Raw genomic sequence first — 17,446 nt, 5'->3', positions numbered from 1 at the left:
AAAAATAATTAGATGGAATAATGTCCTCAAAATGAGAATGGGGATGTTCTGAATTAATTAACTGGTCAGGAGATTGCACTGTTTCTGACTCAGGCTGTTGCCAGCGTGGTGGGAACGTAGCTGAGTCAAAACCAGTGCACAGAGACGAGCCTTGCTGTCAGGCTCCTAACTCCTGTCACTATAGAAACCTGTCTCTGCTCTCATTCTCCTCTGAGGACCAGCCAGCCTGGTGCAGGGCAGAGTGAACCCACCCTGTGGACTTGTAGACCGGCAGGCCCTTCATGGGCCAAGCTTCAGGAAGGAAATCTTGCTCAGCCTCACCTCCTCCCAACTTCAAGGTGTTTTGGTGACACTGGGGAGATCAGGATTTTGTAGACAGCTGGAGCTCCCTAGGAGCCTTCCAGGATCCCCCAGACTCCACTAAGTTCCCTCTTAGGCAGAGCATCCTCCACCTCTTCAGGACTCTGGTCCAAGCACCTCCCCCACTAGAGGGTAGCCTTGAGAGCAGGGACTGCGCATGACTCCTGCGGAATTCCCAGTGTGTACCACAGTCCCTGGCATTCAGTTAAGTGCTGTGTGCAGACCTGATGGATGCCAAGGAATGAGTTCATGAAGTGGCCTGTCCACAACTGTACAAATATGAATCACGCAAGTTAAACAAGGATCTTGCAATACGGCGTCCAACCTTATCCAGCTAAAGAATGACTCCCCCATTGACCTCCTTAATACCAGCATACCTTTGACTAGAAGGCAGGTTGAATATGTTCCCCGGTTTTAGCCCTGTCGTTCTGATTAACTTTTCAGAGCTGTGTGTCATGGTCCTTCATCTTGGGCTAGGCTGTGCCCTGGGTTCCTGGACGTCAAAGGCCGTTCTATACTCTTTGAGTCTTAGAAGTCTCGTTCTATAGTTGATTGAATCTGTCTATCTCCCTGAGTTCCAGCTCCCTGTGTTTTCAGACAGAATCTCTCTCACTATATAGCCCAGGCTAGTCTTGAACTCACCTTGTAGCCCAGACTGGCTTCACACTCGAAGCTATCCTCCTGCCTCAGCCTTCTGATTTCTGGGATTATAGGTATGAACCAGTGTACCTGCCTTTTACTGTGCTTGTAGTTTAGGTCATTCCCCGGGTATTCTCTTGCACCACTATCAAATCTTGGTAGGAATCTCAAACATACCCAAAAGGTATCTTAGGAGCTGTCTCATACCCAAGCACACTGAGGGAGCAGAAACTCAAAGCGTCTATGCACTGGGCCAGAAATGCCACGAAAGCTCTGTACGTCTTCCCCTACCATTCATACATAGCTAAACTGGGATTTTTAAAATCTGTTCTAAAAAAAAAAATTTCTCTGCCACCTACAAATCCACAAAAAATATTGATGTCGATTGGCTTCTCATCCTAGACGTAGTCAAACTCTTGGGGTGATTTATATACTCCCGTACAACTGAGAATGAGCGCATATCCTCTGGGGAAACTGCCATCGCTTTTCAAGGTTGATATTTCTCTATCATTTCATGCACCGATGTCCCCCAAAATATATGCTTTCTCTTTTCAACAGTTAGCATTTTTCTCCCAACGTATTTTTCTTCCCAGCATCTTAAGTCGATAGCAGGAGGTTTGCTTGGCGGTTATTTTGTTTGCTGCCCTCTGTTGTCTACTGCGGAGACAAACAATTCTCTATGTAAAGAAAACACGCCCCAGTCTCTGTGCTTGACATTTTTCTTTCTGTTTGCAATCTGCTCTCACCTAAATGAGTCAGTCTCTCGTCTGTTTTTGTGCACTTTAAGATGCCTAATAAGAGTCGTTTACAAAGACATATAGGGATTCGTTCCACTGCGCCTCTGTTATTTGAATTATTCATAAGTTAGGGACAAATTGTTGTGGGGGGGGGCAAGTACAGCCAGGTCCTCTGTGCCCCACTGACCATTTGTTCCCCATCTGTTCCCATCATGAACAGCCTTAGAACCATCCGAGCTCGTGAGAGGGTCCAAACAAATTTAGAGTAGGTAGGAATTTATGGAACACGGTCCCCAAAAAGTCACACAATTTTTTTTCATTTTGCTTTTCAAGACGGAGTCTCAGAATGTAACCCCAGGCTGACTTGGAATTTGTGGTCCTCCTGCACTAGCCTCCCAAGTGCTGGGGTTACGGACATGTACCAGCTAAAACTCACGGAGATTTTAACTACATCACAGGACTCCTGGAGCCCATCAATCAAATTTCACCTCTGGCAGGTGCCAGGCTCACAGCTCTCTCATATGAAACATTCTGAGACACACAGAGTATCCGTGGTCCAGTGGGCATTCGTTCTCCTGCCATTCAAATGCCCAGATAGTCTCCCACTTTGTACGCTAGTGTTTAACCTTTCCGGGTAGGAGAGGATCAATATGAATTCTTCATTGTTAAGAATCGATGGCTGTCCTGTGGCATCGTTGCCATCCAGTCTCACTGAGAAGCCCAGTAAATCTCTCCAGTGCTTTCTAAAGCTTGGTTTGTTGTCTTCAGTTGCTTTCATTTTTAATGCAGATCACTTTGGTTTCTGTTCCCCGGGGGCTTGCAGATAAATCTTGGCAGACATGTTCAGGGTCTACAAATGAGATGCTGGAAAAGGGCCAGCCCACCCAGAATTTAGTTGTAATGGATGAGACACCCCCATGGCTCCACTTAAAGACTGGGCTATTCGTTGTGGTATTTATTGGTGACGACCTCATGAAGTACCTGGGTGGGAAGGGCCTGGGATAAAGCTCCCGTGTAACAGAGGAGGCCAGAATGGAAGCCATGATGCAGAAGAGTGCTGGCTGACTCAGCCTCCCTTGTAGCTAGGCAGAAGGATCTGTTCCTTCAAATGCATAAAAAAAGAGACATACTCGGATATTTAGATAGCCCGGGTCAAGAAAGTCTACTGGGAAATATCTTTGTTCCACATGTTTGCAAACTAACTGAGAGACTATGTACCCGATTTCCTTCTGTTAATAAATACATCTATTACCATATTGCTGAGTAGAATTTCCTACTAGGGGTGATCTCTAAATATTTTATGTGAGTTAGTGATCTCCCCCTCCCGTAGTCCTTTGCTTAGATTGAGTGTCATCTGGGCCCCCCCCAAATCTTAAGTTCCCCAGAGACTATATCGAAACCCTGGCTTCCACTTGTGACCAAACTGGCTCCTTTCATCTTTGTTTTTTTTTTCTTCTCTTTGATCAGTGGACTGTGCCAATTATTACCAAGGCCTATGGGATTGCCATGGTGACCAGCCAGATGAACTGTCCTTCCAACGAGGTGACCTCATCCGCATTCTGAGCAAGGTAAAGACACGGACTGTGGGACCCCAGTCCAAAGTCCATGTTTTCCCTCTTGTTAGTGTAGTTACCATAATCAGAATCATCGCATGCTGTAGCATCTCTGTATGGCTCTTCTGACCAAAATTCCCTTTAATGTATAATTGTTAGGGAAATTTTTTAATTAAAAATTCAGGTTCAGGAATCATTTTTCACATGTAAAAATACAATAAAACATATATATTTAATGAAGTAGGTACAATACTAAAATTATGGCAATCAAAATCTGATATTTTCCAAGGATTTATGGTACATAAAGGTCACACTATGTACATAATTTATTATTTTGTAATACTATTGAAAACATTCTGGCTAGGCAAACTACCTTCTTATTTCATTTATAGATAAATGAGATGATAATATAATTACTTGTGGGAGGAGGAGTCAGAACCAGTTAGCTCAATTGGTTTGAGCCAGCACTGATAAGACTGACCTACGGAATCCAATCCCACACAGCCCAGCTAACTTTATTCTCTTCCTTAGGCATAAGTTAACCCCTAGACACAGCTAATGCATACTGTTGTTGATCATAAAGCAACAGGGCTTTGTTTTAAAGGGATGGATTGGATGGTTGCCTGTCTGTCATAATGAGGAGAATCTTCTGGAGTCGTAGGCTACAGTTCGAGGGAACTGTTCCTCTCCATTCTTGTAAAATGCAAACAGAAAAGACCACACAAATTATATTACCAGACTAAGACAACATGTTCTGTGCCTCAGAGAATGTATCATGAAGGACTCTATGTATCCCCTCCGTATCTACGAACACGGTTTGAAGTAGGCATAATTTGCTCTTTAATTGCTGAGTATGTGGACTCCGTGGAGGAAAAATGAAAGCCTGTTGTGTTATTAACACCGTATTTGCCGTTTCTCTTTATTCTGTGCCTGGTATTATTTACACCAAGGATCTGTCTGTGCTTTCAATATGCTCTAAGCTCCTTTTGAACAAACCAAGGGATGGGCAAAATGGCTCAGTGGGTAAAGGCACTTGCAACCAAGGCCAGAGACATGAGTTCAATCCCAGAGATATGGTAGGAGAGAACTGACTCGCGAAAGTTGTCCTCTGACCTCCACAGGGGCACTTGGCATACACAATAAATAAATATAAATTGTAATTAAAAAAGGAACAGACCAAGTCTGACTCCAGGTATCTTCCAGTGATTCCTATGAATCAGGTCCCTTTAAACAAGAACTAGCCAGGCGGTGTTGGTGCATACCTTTAATCCCAGGACTCAAGAGGCAGAGACAGGTGGGTCTCTATGAGTTTGAGGCCAGCCTGGTCTATAGAGCAAGTTCCAGGACAGCCAGGGCTATTACAAGAGAAACCCTATCTGGAGGGGGAGGAGGAAGTAAATTCAGACTTAGCCCTTTGCAGGAAGGTTAAGAGCTTTGCAGGTCCTGCTGGGGGAGGTCACGATGTTCTCGTGACTTCTTCAGCCACTCTAACTCAACACCACCCTACTACCATTTTGGTGCAGCTCCAATCCACCAAGAATAAATTGGAAGGAAAGAAGGGAGTGGACATTGGCCTGATTGGTATTTCAAATGCCCGAAAGCAAGGTTTGCCGTGTAATAGAATTTGTGTACATTACCGTGCTGGCATTACAGGGTAATCGAGTTATCCACTCAGGTGTGACCAGGCCTCTGTTTGCCCAGAGCCTGCAGGTGAACAAATTAACTGTTTACATTGTCTGGAGGTGCCTGCAGCAGGAGGGGGAGCGCAGAGCCAGGCTGGCGGCTGGCTGGCCTTCTCTCTCCGTCATGATTATTTTGTTTGTTTTACATGTCTTTTGCCTTTGTTAATGGCTTCTCACTGGGGGTCCCGTTCCTCCAGTTAGATCTAAGGGGCTGTGCAGTGACCTGTCCCGCAATATAGCATGGTGTGCGGTTACCATGGCTGTGGTATTTCTATGAGGTGCCTAAGAACCTTAGACTGGTCGTTTAAAATCAACCTCTGTTCCCCTCCTCCACGTCTACATGCTAATGCGTCAGAGTTTAATTCGGTTGAAAATGCCTGGCTGCCTTCATTCTGTCGGCTTCTTTCTCCACTCTTCCGGAAGGTTCTAAGTCCATTAGTATTTCTGTCCCCTAAGCTGTACCAGGTGCCTCCCTCCCTCCCTCGTGTTGCTGGTCCCTGCGAATCACAGGAGGAAATGGGAGGTAGTAGTACAAGCAACGTTCCTTTCCCAGCCGCCTTCCGGTTTAACATCGGTTTTGGGGAGCATCTGGACTTGGATTTGCCTTGATCCTATTACCTAACTCAATCAGGGCCCTTGGACAGAAAAGAACCTTGCAAGACCTCCCATCCTATTTGTTTGTCTCTAAAAAACACAAACAAACCAGTATAGGAGATTCCAGGACCATCCAGAAGCTCAGCCGTTCCGTGCTCTCTGGAATTGTCTCTCATACCCTTCCCACGTCAGCCCCAGCTGGCTTCCTTTGCTGGAGCCAGCTTACCCCTCATACCTGGAACAAGAGACCAAAATAACCCAGATGGAGTTTAGTCCAAGAAAAAGATGCCTGGGGAACTCCACCTTCGCTGGGCGTGAGAAGCCTCTGCTAGAAACCGGCGCACGTCTGTTTCCCTGAGAAATGTATGGCACAGCGATGCACCCCAGCTCACCTGGGCTTGTTTCCTCACCTGTACCACGAGGGAGTCATTTCTCCCACCCGAGACACTCCCGTTCTAAACACAGTGGGCCTGGTGTTGCAAAGCTGCACAAGAATTCACACAGAGCTCTGTCTTAGCTTTAATTACTTGCTCCACTTAAACAGCAAACGTTCCAACTACCAACTCTTTGGTCTTCACCCCTACAGGTTCAACTGGTTTGCCCCTCTCTAAATAAAACTTACGACACTAAGGATCAAATCCAGGGCCGAGTGCATGCTAGGCCCTGGATATTCCATAGCTAAATCCATAGCCCTTTATTAAAGAAATCCTGTACCGAGTGTGTTCACTTAATCCCAGCACTCGGGAAGTAGAGACAGGCAAATGTCTGTGAGTTTAAGGCTAGCCTGGGCTACATTTTGAGTTCCAGGGCAGGCAGGGCTACCTAATAATAAAGAGACCCTGTTCCAGGAAGGCTCTGAAGAGGGTGTCTGGAGGAAGGAGACTCAAGGTTTGGGGAGTGGGGAGTGAGCAGATGGGAGGAGAAAGATGTCAGCTTTTAGCCTTGGCTCCTGCTGCTCCCTGCTGGGATTGAGGGATTTGTTTGTTTGGGGATTTTTATTTAATATGTATTGGTGTTTTGCTGTATGTAAGTTTGTGCCCTTAGAAACCAGAAGAGGGCTTTGGGTTCCCTGGAACTGGAGTTACAGATGGTTGTGGGAGCTGGGAATTGAATTTGGATTCTTTGGAACAGTAGCCAGTGCTCTGAACCATTGGCCCATCTCTATGTCCCAGAGAAGAGAGAGAGAGAGAGAGAGAGAGAGAGAGAGAGAGAGAGAGAGAGAGAGAGAGGTACTCCATAGTTAACCAAATGCCTACCACCTATCCTGTTCTCAGGCAGGTTACTTGTATGACTTTGGGGAAAAAAAATCACTTAAACTTTCAGGCTTTAATGTTATTATCTGCAAAAAAAAATAGGCCAGTTTCTGTTCATAAGGCTGTGATCAGAGAATTTATGTGAAAAGTATGTAGCCTTAATCAATGACAGCATATACATTCTTCTCTCCCATCCGCTAGCACCACACTGAATCTACCCTTTGGTGTTGAGCGTTTACTAGGAGTTCAATAAATTATTGGTAAGGTAAGAGCAGAATGAGGACCAGCAAGATGGTTCTGTGTGTAAAGATGCCGACCAGCAAGCCTGTCACTTGAGTCTCATCCGTGGGACCCCATGGCACAGCAGAAACAAAGAACCAACTCCATCCCGGGCAGTGGTGGTGCACTCCTTTAATCCCAGTACTCAGGAGGCAGAGGCAGACAGACCTCTGTGAGTTCGAAGCCATCCTGGTCTAAGGGAAAAAAAAAAAAGAACCACCTCCCAAAAGTTGCCTCTGGGCTCCACACACACAGACACAAGCTGTAGCATTCACTTTCGTACACACACATATAAATAAATTTAGTTCCATTTTTCTTTAATGAAAAAAGTGGTTCATATACCAAGCATTCCTCAGACACTCCATCGGTTGAGACACAGAGTTCTCACTTGGATAAGTACACTACCCAATGAAGAGGCCTACATGGAAATCCATCATGTCTTCTGTGGTTTAGGAATCTCATCACTGACCCCAGAAAGAGCCTCCAAACTTCTCTTCCGGAAGAAGCCAGAGCCATGTAGCCTATCTCACAAGCAGTAACAAGGACACAGTTAGCAGAAAGCCCTCCTGCTGACCGCCGCTCAGCACATCCAGACATTCCAAGGCCCCATGCAGCTTCATGCCCACTTAACTCACTGACTTCCAATTTGGGTCTTAAAATATTTTAGAGGAAGATTTTTAATAACGAAGCGGATGTGAACATCCCGTGGATGCTCCGGCACCCCTTTTGGGCCCAGATATTTCTGAACGGCTTTTTCTAGTAAGAGCCTCCCTTCCTCCCTGTCCCCCACCCACCCAGGAGACGGGACACACAGCTCAAGCCGCAGCAGGGTGTTTAGCGCTCTTCAGTGCCTCCAGATTGTGGCGCTGGTGCAGGTCTCCTCAGACATAACGGATCACTCCTGAGAGCCAGCCGCTCGTAAATTACTTCCCACGATGCCAGCGACCACCGCAGAATTCAAGTTTGAATAGAGCAGGGAAAAGGTGTTTGAGAGGCCTGTTCACTCAGCTGCATTTTAATTTCCTTTTCAATCTTGTCCCAATTAATTTCACAGAATTAATCTCACAGAAGCAAACTCGGCAGCACCAAGGCTGTGGTTTTGAGTGTGGCGGTCGCTCTGCCTGAACATGAAATAGGAGCTAATATAAAAATCCATCTGCTGTGTTTGAAATACACGCCGGCTGCCGCTCGGTCCTGTTTGACATTCCAGGCATCAACAGTGGGGGGAAGTGATTTGGGGGTTAGTGGCCATCAGTACCTGGCAGGGGTTCAACAACAGGTGTACTCCAAAAATCCATTCTGTCTGAGCAGCAGGCCTGGCAGGGCAGATGCTGAATCACCCTCAGTGCAGTGACACCACGCCCCCCGCTTGCCTCCTTGTCTCGAAGGACAGCAAAGCCCTTCTGTGAGCCAGCACCTCTACGGTCACTTATTATCAGTGGGGAGAAAAAGGGAAGTAAAATGCCTCTATCTGGCCAGGCAGGGATAGCGCGCACCTTTAATCCCAGCAGTAGGGAAGCAGAGGCAGGCCGATCTCTGTGAGTTCGATGCCAGCCTGGTCTACAAAGCAAGTTCCAAGACAGCCAGGCAGGGATACAGAGAGAAACCTTGTCTTGAAACCACCACCACACCCCCCCAAAAAAAGAAAGATGCTTCCATCAGCTAAGAGAGATCACAAGATCTCAAGTCTCCTTTCAGAGATGTGGCATGACTTCCAGCCAGCAAGGTCTCTCTCCCTAGAGAACTTTTCTTCTAAATGGTATAGGTGTTTATTTTTTTAAAAAAATTATTTATTTATTATGTGTTCAATATTCTGTCTGTGTTTCTGCCTGCAGGCCAGAAGAGGGCATACAGATCGCATTTCAGATGATTGTGAGCCACCATGTGGTTGCTGGGAATTGAACTCAGGACCTTTGGAAGAGCAGGCAATGCTCTTAACCACTGAGCCACCTCTCCAGCCCTATATAGGTGTTTCTTTTGCTGGTTGAGATAGCACAGACCAAGTGTCCACTGCGAAAAATCAGTCTCTAGTTCCAGAAGTGATTTATGAGGTGTACCGCAAATTAAAAAGAGAAACTTCTTGCAGGGGAGAGGGGTCGCACACCTTTAGTCCCTGCATGCTGAGGCAGAAGCTCTCTGTTGAGTCTGAAGCAGCCTGGTTCTGACCCAGCCAGGGACACATCTTGAGACTGATTCAAAAAACACAAAGAGAAATTCAGTTGACTGGAAAGAAGAACCCACCCCTGACCACATGAATAGGTAAACTGAGTCACGTGGCTGCATCTCTGAGGCTTGTTGTGTCCACCCTGTTAGATGCCTCTGCGACCTTATCCAGGGTCTTACTTCCTTGGCTCAGCATTGGAGCAACAAGTTGGGCATCCATCCCTTAAGGCTGACGCTTACACGATGGCTTAGCTTTCCAAGAAGGGCTTTTCCTGGCTCCAACATGCCAGACTTTGGCCTGTCCTCTCGGACGGTGGAAACAGTATCATGCGGCTCGTGATGTGGGTAGATGGACTTTATATGAACAAGGATAGAATCATTTTGTCACCTGGGATGGAACAGCTGCTTCCGACTCCATCCGTCTGAATGCGGCAGGGCCTGGCCTGGCACACTTGAGCTATGTAAACATAAGGCCTGTTGTAATGGGATTTTAAAAATCTTTTCCCCTTACCTCCTCAAAGGACTGCTTAACAATACAGACCCTTCTACTCCCTTGAGCTCTTCCTTCCTCTCTTAAAAAAAAAATCAGAGTGCAATAATACTTCTTCTTTTACGTGTATTTCGTTGAACATGACAGCAATGCTCATAAAAACCAATAAGTTAATCCCTTCAATTGCTTTAAATGAAGGATTTTATTTATTATTATTTATTTATTTATTTTTAATTTCAGGGCTCTGAGGGAAAAGAGGTGTTTGGTGACATCTAGTGTCCATTTAGGACTTCCTCAGGCACCGTCCCCTCTGCTCGCCTGAGTGGGGGATGTGCCCAGGTAATTTGGGAATAGTAAGTGGGGAAAATATAGGCCTGGGGCACAGAATGCCCAAACTGATGAACTGATCAATGCCTGTCAGAGAACTATTATTCACCTCTGACCTAAGCAAAGGCGTAGACAGGAGCACACCGTCAGAAAATATCTTTTCTTATTGATAACGGTATAGGAGAAACGCAGAAGGTGTCCCCGCCACCCCAATTCATGTTCGCGAGCAGGTCAACACCGTGCTGTTATGACAAGGAGGAAGAGGAGGATGGTATTTTCTCTCATTAATAACCCCTATGGGAGGCTAGAGTTAGGAGGATGGGAATGGGATTTGGGGTCAGCTGGAAGGCAACGGTCATACACCGGTCAAATTCAGTGGAGGCCATTCCTTTCCCCCAGACAGGAACCAATCGTCTAGAACAAACCCTGGCAGCCTCATTCCTTCCAGGTAATTTTTATAAATGAGGGGATACCCATTCCAAGAGAGGACAAAAGGAAGAGGGTGTTTGTGTGCAGGCATATGCACACACTTAGCCTGCTAACAAGGGCCCACTGCACAAGGGCGCTCTCCCATTGAATCCTGGCTCTTCGTTATAAAATCCCTTTAAAAGAGAAAGAGAATACAACTGCATTTTTCTCTTTAATCTCCCTATTTCTAAACTGTTGTCCTAGGCAGGACCCTTTGCTTTCAAAACACACACACACACACATGCACGCACGCGTGCCCCAGTCAGGTGGAAAGTCCCACACCAGATGTTTACATAAAACCACATAAGCCATGGTGGGGTTAGGTTAATTCTCAGTATCGCCCCATGCTTTACAAACTCCGGCGTTAAAAAAAAAAAAATCCAGCCATTTATTTTGCAGTGAATTTATAACAAATGCTGTTAAAGGCTTCGTCTTTTGACAGAGGTAATAATAAATTCACTGTTAAAGACGGTAGTTTAATTCCTTATACCTCCAATACTGCACAGAATAAACCATATTCATCACTGAGTAATTTTTTACCACATAAATCTTTAAAACTAACCGGTGAAGGCTGTTGAGACTGAAATATTGTAAATTTATTAGATGTGCCCATGTAGTATTGGATTCGGAGGTTTCCATTCGAATATATTACAGGGAAAATTTGTGTCTTTAACTGTGACGTTCCCTCCATTTCCTGCCACCGGTACTGTAACAAGCAGCTTCTCCAGAGTCAGCTGCACGTCAATAGATGTAGTAATAAACTCTTGGCTAATCTGCCAGAGAGGCTGGATGGCATTTCAGTGAATGCCCTATTTAAAAGGAGCCGCAAAAGCTGTGTTTCTGCGTGGTTATGTTCTCAAAAGGAGCTCAGCGGCCCTCCACCTCTCCTGCCAGCGTTTCTTGACATCGTATGGATCCAGCACTCCGACCAAACTCGGAAAATATTGAGGCACATTGTAGCCACATTGCAAACATACAGAGCAGCCATTTCTGTCAAAGTTGTACGGTTCATTATGGGAGACGTGGGGCAACTGAGGAGAACACAAAAAGCTAGAAGCTGATGAGATCCATAAACACATGATATTTAATGCTAATTAAAAGATCATATTGATTCTCCGAACAGAAATAATAGACAATGTCTTCAGGAAACCGGCTATTTTAAACTGTTTTATGTGACAGGACATATTAAAGGCAATTAAATCCTCAGATTTGAACCCAAAAAAAATCTTTTTGCCCAATTATATTAATTTTGAGTAAAATTCAGAACTGGCAAATGAGAAAATTCCAAACTTTTCTCATAATTTACCAATTAAGTGACATTTAAGATGCAACCAATTGGTGATATCAAATTATATCTCCAGTTCATTAGGAGAATGGTAATATAGCTAAATTTAAAAAGATATTTTTTTTCTTAAAAAAGGTTCAATTTTTTTGTTTGTTTGTTTGTTTTTGTTTAGTGCAGAGATAGAGGAATTTTTCTGTCATTACTGATACCCCGTGTTTGGAAGTAGTTCCAAATACAGAAACTTCCACGGAGCGTTTATAAACTTTATGATTCTTTCTCAAGAAATGAAACCAAATAGGTTCCTAACCGCTCAACAAAGAGCTCCCTCCTGGCATTTCAAGTCTGCAGCCCATCGGGACGGCTGCTGGAAGACAGAACTCGGCTGCAAAGATAAGCATAATGCCAGCAATTAATAGTCAGCCTCTCGCATTCTAGTCGAGAGGACGTGTTTCTCGTCGTGATGTGGCTCATAAGCTGAGAGTGTCGGGAGCCAGATTCCTTTCGTGCATGAGGATTAAGGAGAAGGGGGAAAAAAACAGCAGCAGCCACCCTCCTCCATCTGTAAATGAATGAACATCTTGATTTTATAGCTATTTGCTTTGTAAAACTGAGGACTGAAACAAAAATTACTGGATGCCTAAGTAACACTTTAATTCGGAATTCATTTATGTCGCTGTGGAGTTGTCACAAACCATAATGCAGTATTTAATTAAAATAACAGAAATGCATCGAGATATGTCCTGGGGTAGCGATCACCAAATTATAGTCTGTGCCATCAGTATTTTGTTTATGAAATGGCAGATTCTTAGGTGCAACTAGGCTGAGACAAGGGCATAAACATTTTGAACTTGCATGTTTAGAAAGGTTCCTCTTTTTTTTTTCCTGCTGTGTCTTTAAATTTTTTTTTCTTCTGTAGTATGGGGTGGGGTGGGGGGGGGGGTTGTGGGATTGTTTTGCTGTGGATAAAGATCTCTCTTTCTAACTCTTGCTTTTCAACTATTGACCTCTCAAGTCTTCTGGCTGTGAAATCCCGTCTGTTGTCATGGAAAGGCTTGTGAGGCTCACAGGAGCCAAGGCAAGCGTGGGACGTCTTAGGCAGAACTTGGACGTGGATTCCAGGAGGGGTAGGCTCTCCGTGCCTGTTCCCACCGTCTTCCTTACCCCTCCACCATCCATAAGTGCCGGTGAGAGTTTGCGTGCTCGCCTTCTCTACTTTGTGGATGCTCACTAAGGACGCCTCTCCTCTTCATAAACGCATAGCATCTGTCTTGTGCGCACCCACCATTCATCTCCTCGTTCCCATCGGCTGTCCCATCCACCTCCTTGTCTGCAGAATTATGTTCAGCAAGGTCCCCATTTATAGGAAATAAATAATGAAAATGGAAGGGGCCAGGAAAGATAATCGAAACATTCAAATTGTTATTTTTCACTGTACTTTACACAAACAGAGCATCTGTAAACAGCTAGAGATGGTGCCGGCTGGTCCCGTAAAAGCAATGGCTCCAGAACATTCTGACCAAGTAGATCTGACTGCATTGCTTCGTCTGGGTCCCAGCTCTCCTGCTCTTGGAGGCTCTGCGATCTGACCTTTTTAAAATGGTAATTCATGCCATGTTATTGTGGTCTTTCTGTCTGATTCTTATTTATCCTGCTTATAACTGCGCGTTTGTCATCACTTACGCTCTGTATGATAATCGTACAGGCTGTGACACAGAAACATTCATGGCAGTCGCCTTCTAAAGGGGGAAAAAAAAGTCCTTGTGATTGCGGTATGAAGATATTCTGATGATGGTATCCCAGCCCCATCTTACAGCGAGGGTCTCCGGGAAGGAGGATTTCTTCTACACTTGTAATTATTTTAGCCCCTTTCACAGGTCACATAAAAAGTTAATTTCAATTGCTGCTAATTTCCGTCCAACAAGAGCACGGTACTTTAAACCACCCAAAATAATTGGATTCAAAACAAATTTAGGAAATTGAGTGTGTTAGAAAGCAAATAAAAATATCCTTTTGGTAGGGAGGAGGGGGAAAGTGGTAAAAATGGCCTTTTTCCCCCCTCTCTCCCCTCTTCCCCTTCACAACTTTACCATTAAAGTTGCACCTACAGCTAGAAGTTTGTCCGTGAAAAATGGTCATTTTGTTTCTCTGCTCAAAGAATGTTATTAAAATGCTAATTTAAAAGAAAAAGGAGTTAAATATCCAGCGCTGGTGCATTCTAATTGCAGCCATAATGAGCTCTCTAAATGTGCATGCCCCTGACACACACAGAGCATAAACAGCAGTAAACAGATCATTAGTGCCCGCGTTCATTTATTCTGGCGACCTTACCATGACCCCACCGAGGGTAGGGTGAAAAGCAGGTGGATCTGGCTGTGACACCCCCTAGAGGGATCCAGGAAATGAAGCTATAAGCTGTTGTCATGGAAACGCCTATGTGTGCAGATGATGTAACACACCGACAGGCTGTAGGGCCCCCCCCTCCCGCAACTGGGACGTTCGCCTTTCCCTCGCCGGAACAATCTTGAGGATTAAATTATTCATTTCTTTAATTCACAAAGCAAAAGGAATCCTAATTTTCTGGGTGATGTGCAAGTCTCTCCCATTCATCTAAGGTCTAACACAGTGACTCGTCCCCTCTTTCTCCCAGACCCACTCCAGTCTCCCACATTCTAGCCCCACATAGCTGAATCTGGCAAGATCAGGTGTGGAAATACGGTGATCATCCAACGCTCAACGTCTGCATTGAAAGGAGAGAAAACCAAGGGTTTCTGTCGAAATTAAAAATCTAAAGTGCCCTTTCCTGATGAGGGCATGCTGGCAAGGGATTAAACGTACAGAGCTTTGTTTGGAGTACAGCAGCAGCAGGGTTAGCCCTGAGAACTGCCAAGCCCAACTCCGATGTCATGAGTGCCGAGAGCCACAGCCCCTATTGCACACCTCGCCCTAGCAAGGTGCAAGAAAAAGAGATGAGGATGCAAGCAGCTGCTCACCCCTCCCGTGCCCAGTTGAAAGAATGGAGATTAATAAATATAATTCTTTGGAGAATGATTCCACTCTATCCTACCCTGTTTTGCACCAAACAACCTCAATAACCTTACGGCAACAATAGAATAACTTTTCTTCTCCTCCTTCTCTCTTTTTTTTTTTAAAGGAAGCAGAAAAGACAATCTCTGGAAATTATTTTAAAATAAAAAATCTCCCAGCCTGCACCTCCCCCCAGCCCCCTCCCCATTGCACTTTAGATGAACCTGTGATATTGTAGCAATGGCCCTTGAAGTGCAGTGGGGAGGTGATTTAGGAGAATATTAAAGGCAATGTGGAGATTCAAGGCGCCTCTCTCAGGGAGATCTGGAGAAATACGCAGCACAGATGGGCCGAGCAGATTAAACATTTCCGTCACATTGTTTCCAAATTGTGTTGTGGTGCCTGAGGCTGGTACTGCGGTCAGAGCAAAACAGAGCGGTGGGGCTGGGAGCCGCACAGTTTATGGAATACATATTAATATGCCCGTCTCACATGGTATCACAATTCTATCAGCTCCGAGATGCTGCTGCCTCTATTGTTCCTGAATTCTGCACTCGGCACCTTGTTTCCTCCCATCTGTAAACGTTTACCTGGCCTGTCCCCATTCTTCTTTAGGTGAACTTTAAGTTGCCTGCTATATGCCTACCTCTCTTTCCAAACCTGCTTCACTTCCCCCTCCCTTTATGATTTTTTTTTTTTGTCGCCTCTCCTTGTACACACACAACTTCCACATACGGTTCCATCACCAACAACATCTGGTGTGTGCAGACCCTACACACCTCCCTGGCCTTGACTCCATGGACACGTGTTCACACACTCTTCAGGACGTGAGCTTCACACTTGAGGCTAAATGTTCCCTCTCACTCGAGCGCTCCTAGGCCCTCCATACAGAGCTCATGTTCCTCTCAGAGCACTCCGTTCACAAGCTTCGGGGACTCGTCATCGTGAGTGCCCCTACAGCTTTTGCTGACCACCTTCCGATGCTCCCTCTTCTCTAACGCTTATCTCCTCAGACATCCGGGCCCATCAATCTTCAGGGCAGCAAATTCCCTGAAATGTAACAATAAATAAAACTGGCTCAGTTGAAGCAAACTTAATGATTCATTTGTGGTATGGTCTATAGACCAAAATTCTGAGTGATGGAGAAAGAGAAACTGATCGCCAAGAACCTTAAGCACAGTGTGAAATAGCCTGGAGAGGCTGCCAGACTACCGAAGGTTTTAGCCAAGGGCTGGGCTCCAATCCTGTCCAGTGTCGTGACACCACCAGCTACCCAACCAAGAAAATCTCACCGAACAATCCATGCTGAAAAAATTGGTATATCTGTCTTCGGGACCAATTCCTGTTCCCAGCTTTCTTCATCCAGCAGTTAGAACCCTCAATTTCTCTTAAAACTTAAGCTCTCTTAAAGAAAACATCCTCGTTCCCAAAGCTGGATTTTAGGAGAACAGAATTCGTAGGCCAGTGTGTGTGTCTGTGTGTCTATATGTGTGTGTATGCTGATCTTGGAGTATACAATCTACTCTGCTTAGGAATTCAAAGTTCACATCCCCACTAATGATAACATATGGTAAATGAGCACTATTAAGAGAAATAACCAATCATAAGCCAATACTTGATTGGCTTTTCCCATACATATATCAAGTACTTATTGATCCTTCATGTCCGAGCCTGACTGATTGTTCTCTTGAAGAGGAATTCTCTTACTTACAATGATACAGTGAACTTTTGGTGGTTAAGACAGTGAACTATGATACATTTTCAGGGAATTCCACAGATGCTTCGAGACCATTTTGTTCTGAAAAGAGGAGGTTTTCCTTAGGAACTCACCCAAGACCCCCCCCCCCATCACAGAACCTTCTCAACGGAACTGACCCTGTCAGAAGGCTTGTTCCAAATGCTACAGGGCATGGTAAGAGGGTACCACACCTTTTAAGTCACAGTGAAGACACTGGTGCCTTAGGACAGGTGAGCAGCTCGGTCAGGAAGCGAGGGGAAACCGACAAGGGAAGCTCTCGTGCCTAGAAGACCCAGCGAGTGAGGAGCAAAGATTCCTGGTTCGCTTCCATTGTATTTTGTTTAATAAAGTAGACGGTCCATACTAGGACAGAGTCCAGACCTGGGCCACAGAGGCCACGGTATTTCCCTCTAGAGTGCGACTTGTGAACTACGGAGGGCTCACAACCCCTTTGAAAATCTAATGGGAAGTCTGGGCGCGAGACACACGTATACATCCACACAAAATTTTACGTCAATTTCAAAAGTTCAAGAAGTCTTTCCCATCCGTCCACAGACGGGCTAAGGGTTCACAGACTCCAGCTTAAGACTTGAAGCCCTGGAGAATGCAAACTCCTTCTGTTGGAACAGTCTAGGATTCACTGAGCCTAGAAATTGAATTCTCATCCCAAGATGGGATGGTCATTCCAGGTCATGTCTGTGCTACTCCAGGGGAGCTATGGAAGAGCTTATACAAATAGGAACCAGCAGGGAGGAGAGAAATTAAAATGTAGCAATCATGGGGTAAGGGTATTTAATCTCTTTTAAGGTTTATGATAGGCGCCCGCTGGTCCCCCTCCCCATATCCCCTGACAC

General features: G+C 45.2%; 1 protein-coding gene across 1 annotated transcript in view; it reads left to right on the top strand.

The window, feature by feature from the left end:
- Positions 1 to 17,446, top strand: part of Skap1 (src kinase associated phosphoprotein 1) — a 288,633-nt gene that overhangs the window by 258,145 nt on the left and 13,042 nt on the right. The window contains exon 11 of the mRNA XM_075990947.1: positions 3,204 to 3,304. Within this exon, the coding sequence (XP_075847062.1) occupies positions 3,204 to 3,304 (101 nt within the window). The remainder of the gene's footprint in view (positions 1 to 3,203; positions 3,305 to 17,446) is intronic.

This window comes from Microtus pennsylvanicus, chromosome 11 (genome assembly GCF_037038515.1).
Source record: "Microtus pennsylvanicus isolate mMicPen1 chromosome 11, mMicPen1.hap1, whole genome shotgun sequence".
NCBI lineage: Eukaryota > Metazoa > Chordata > Mammalia > Rodentia > Cricetidae > Microtus > Microtus pennsylvanicus.
Note: the sequence above shows the minus strand (reverse complement) of the source record. Positions and strands in the feature narration are given on the sequence as shown.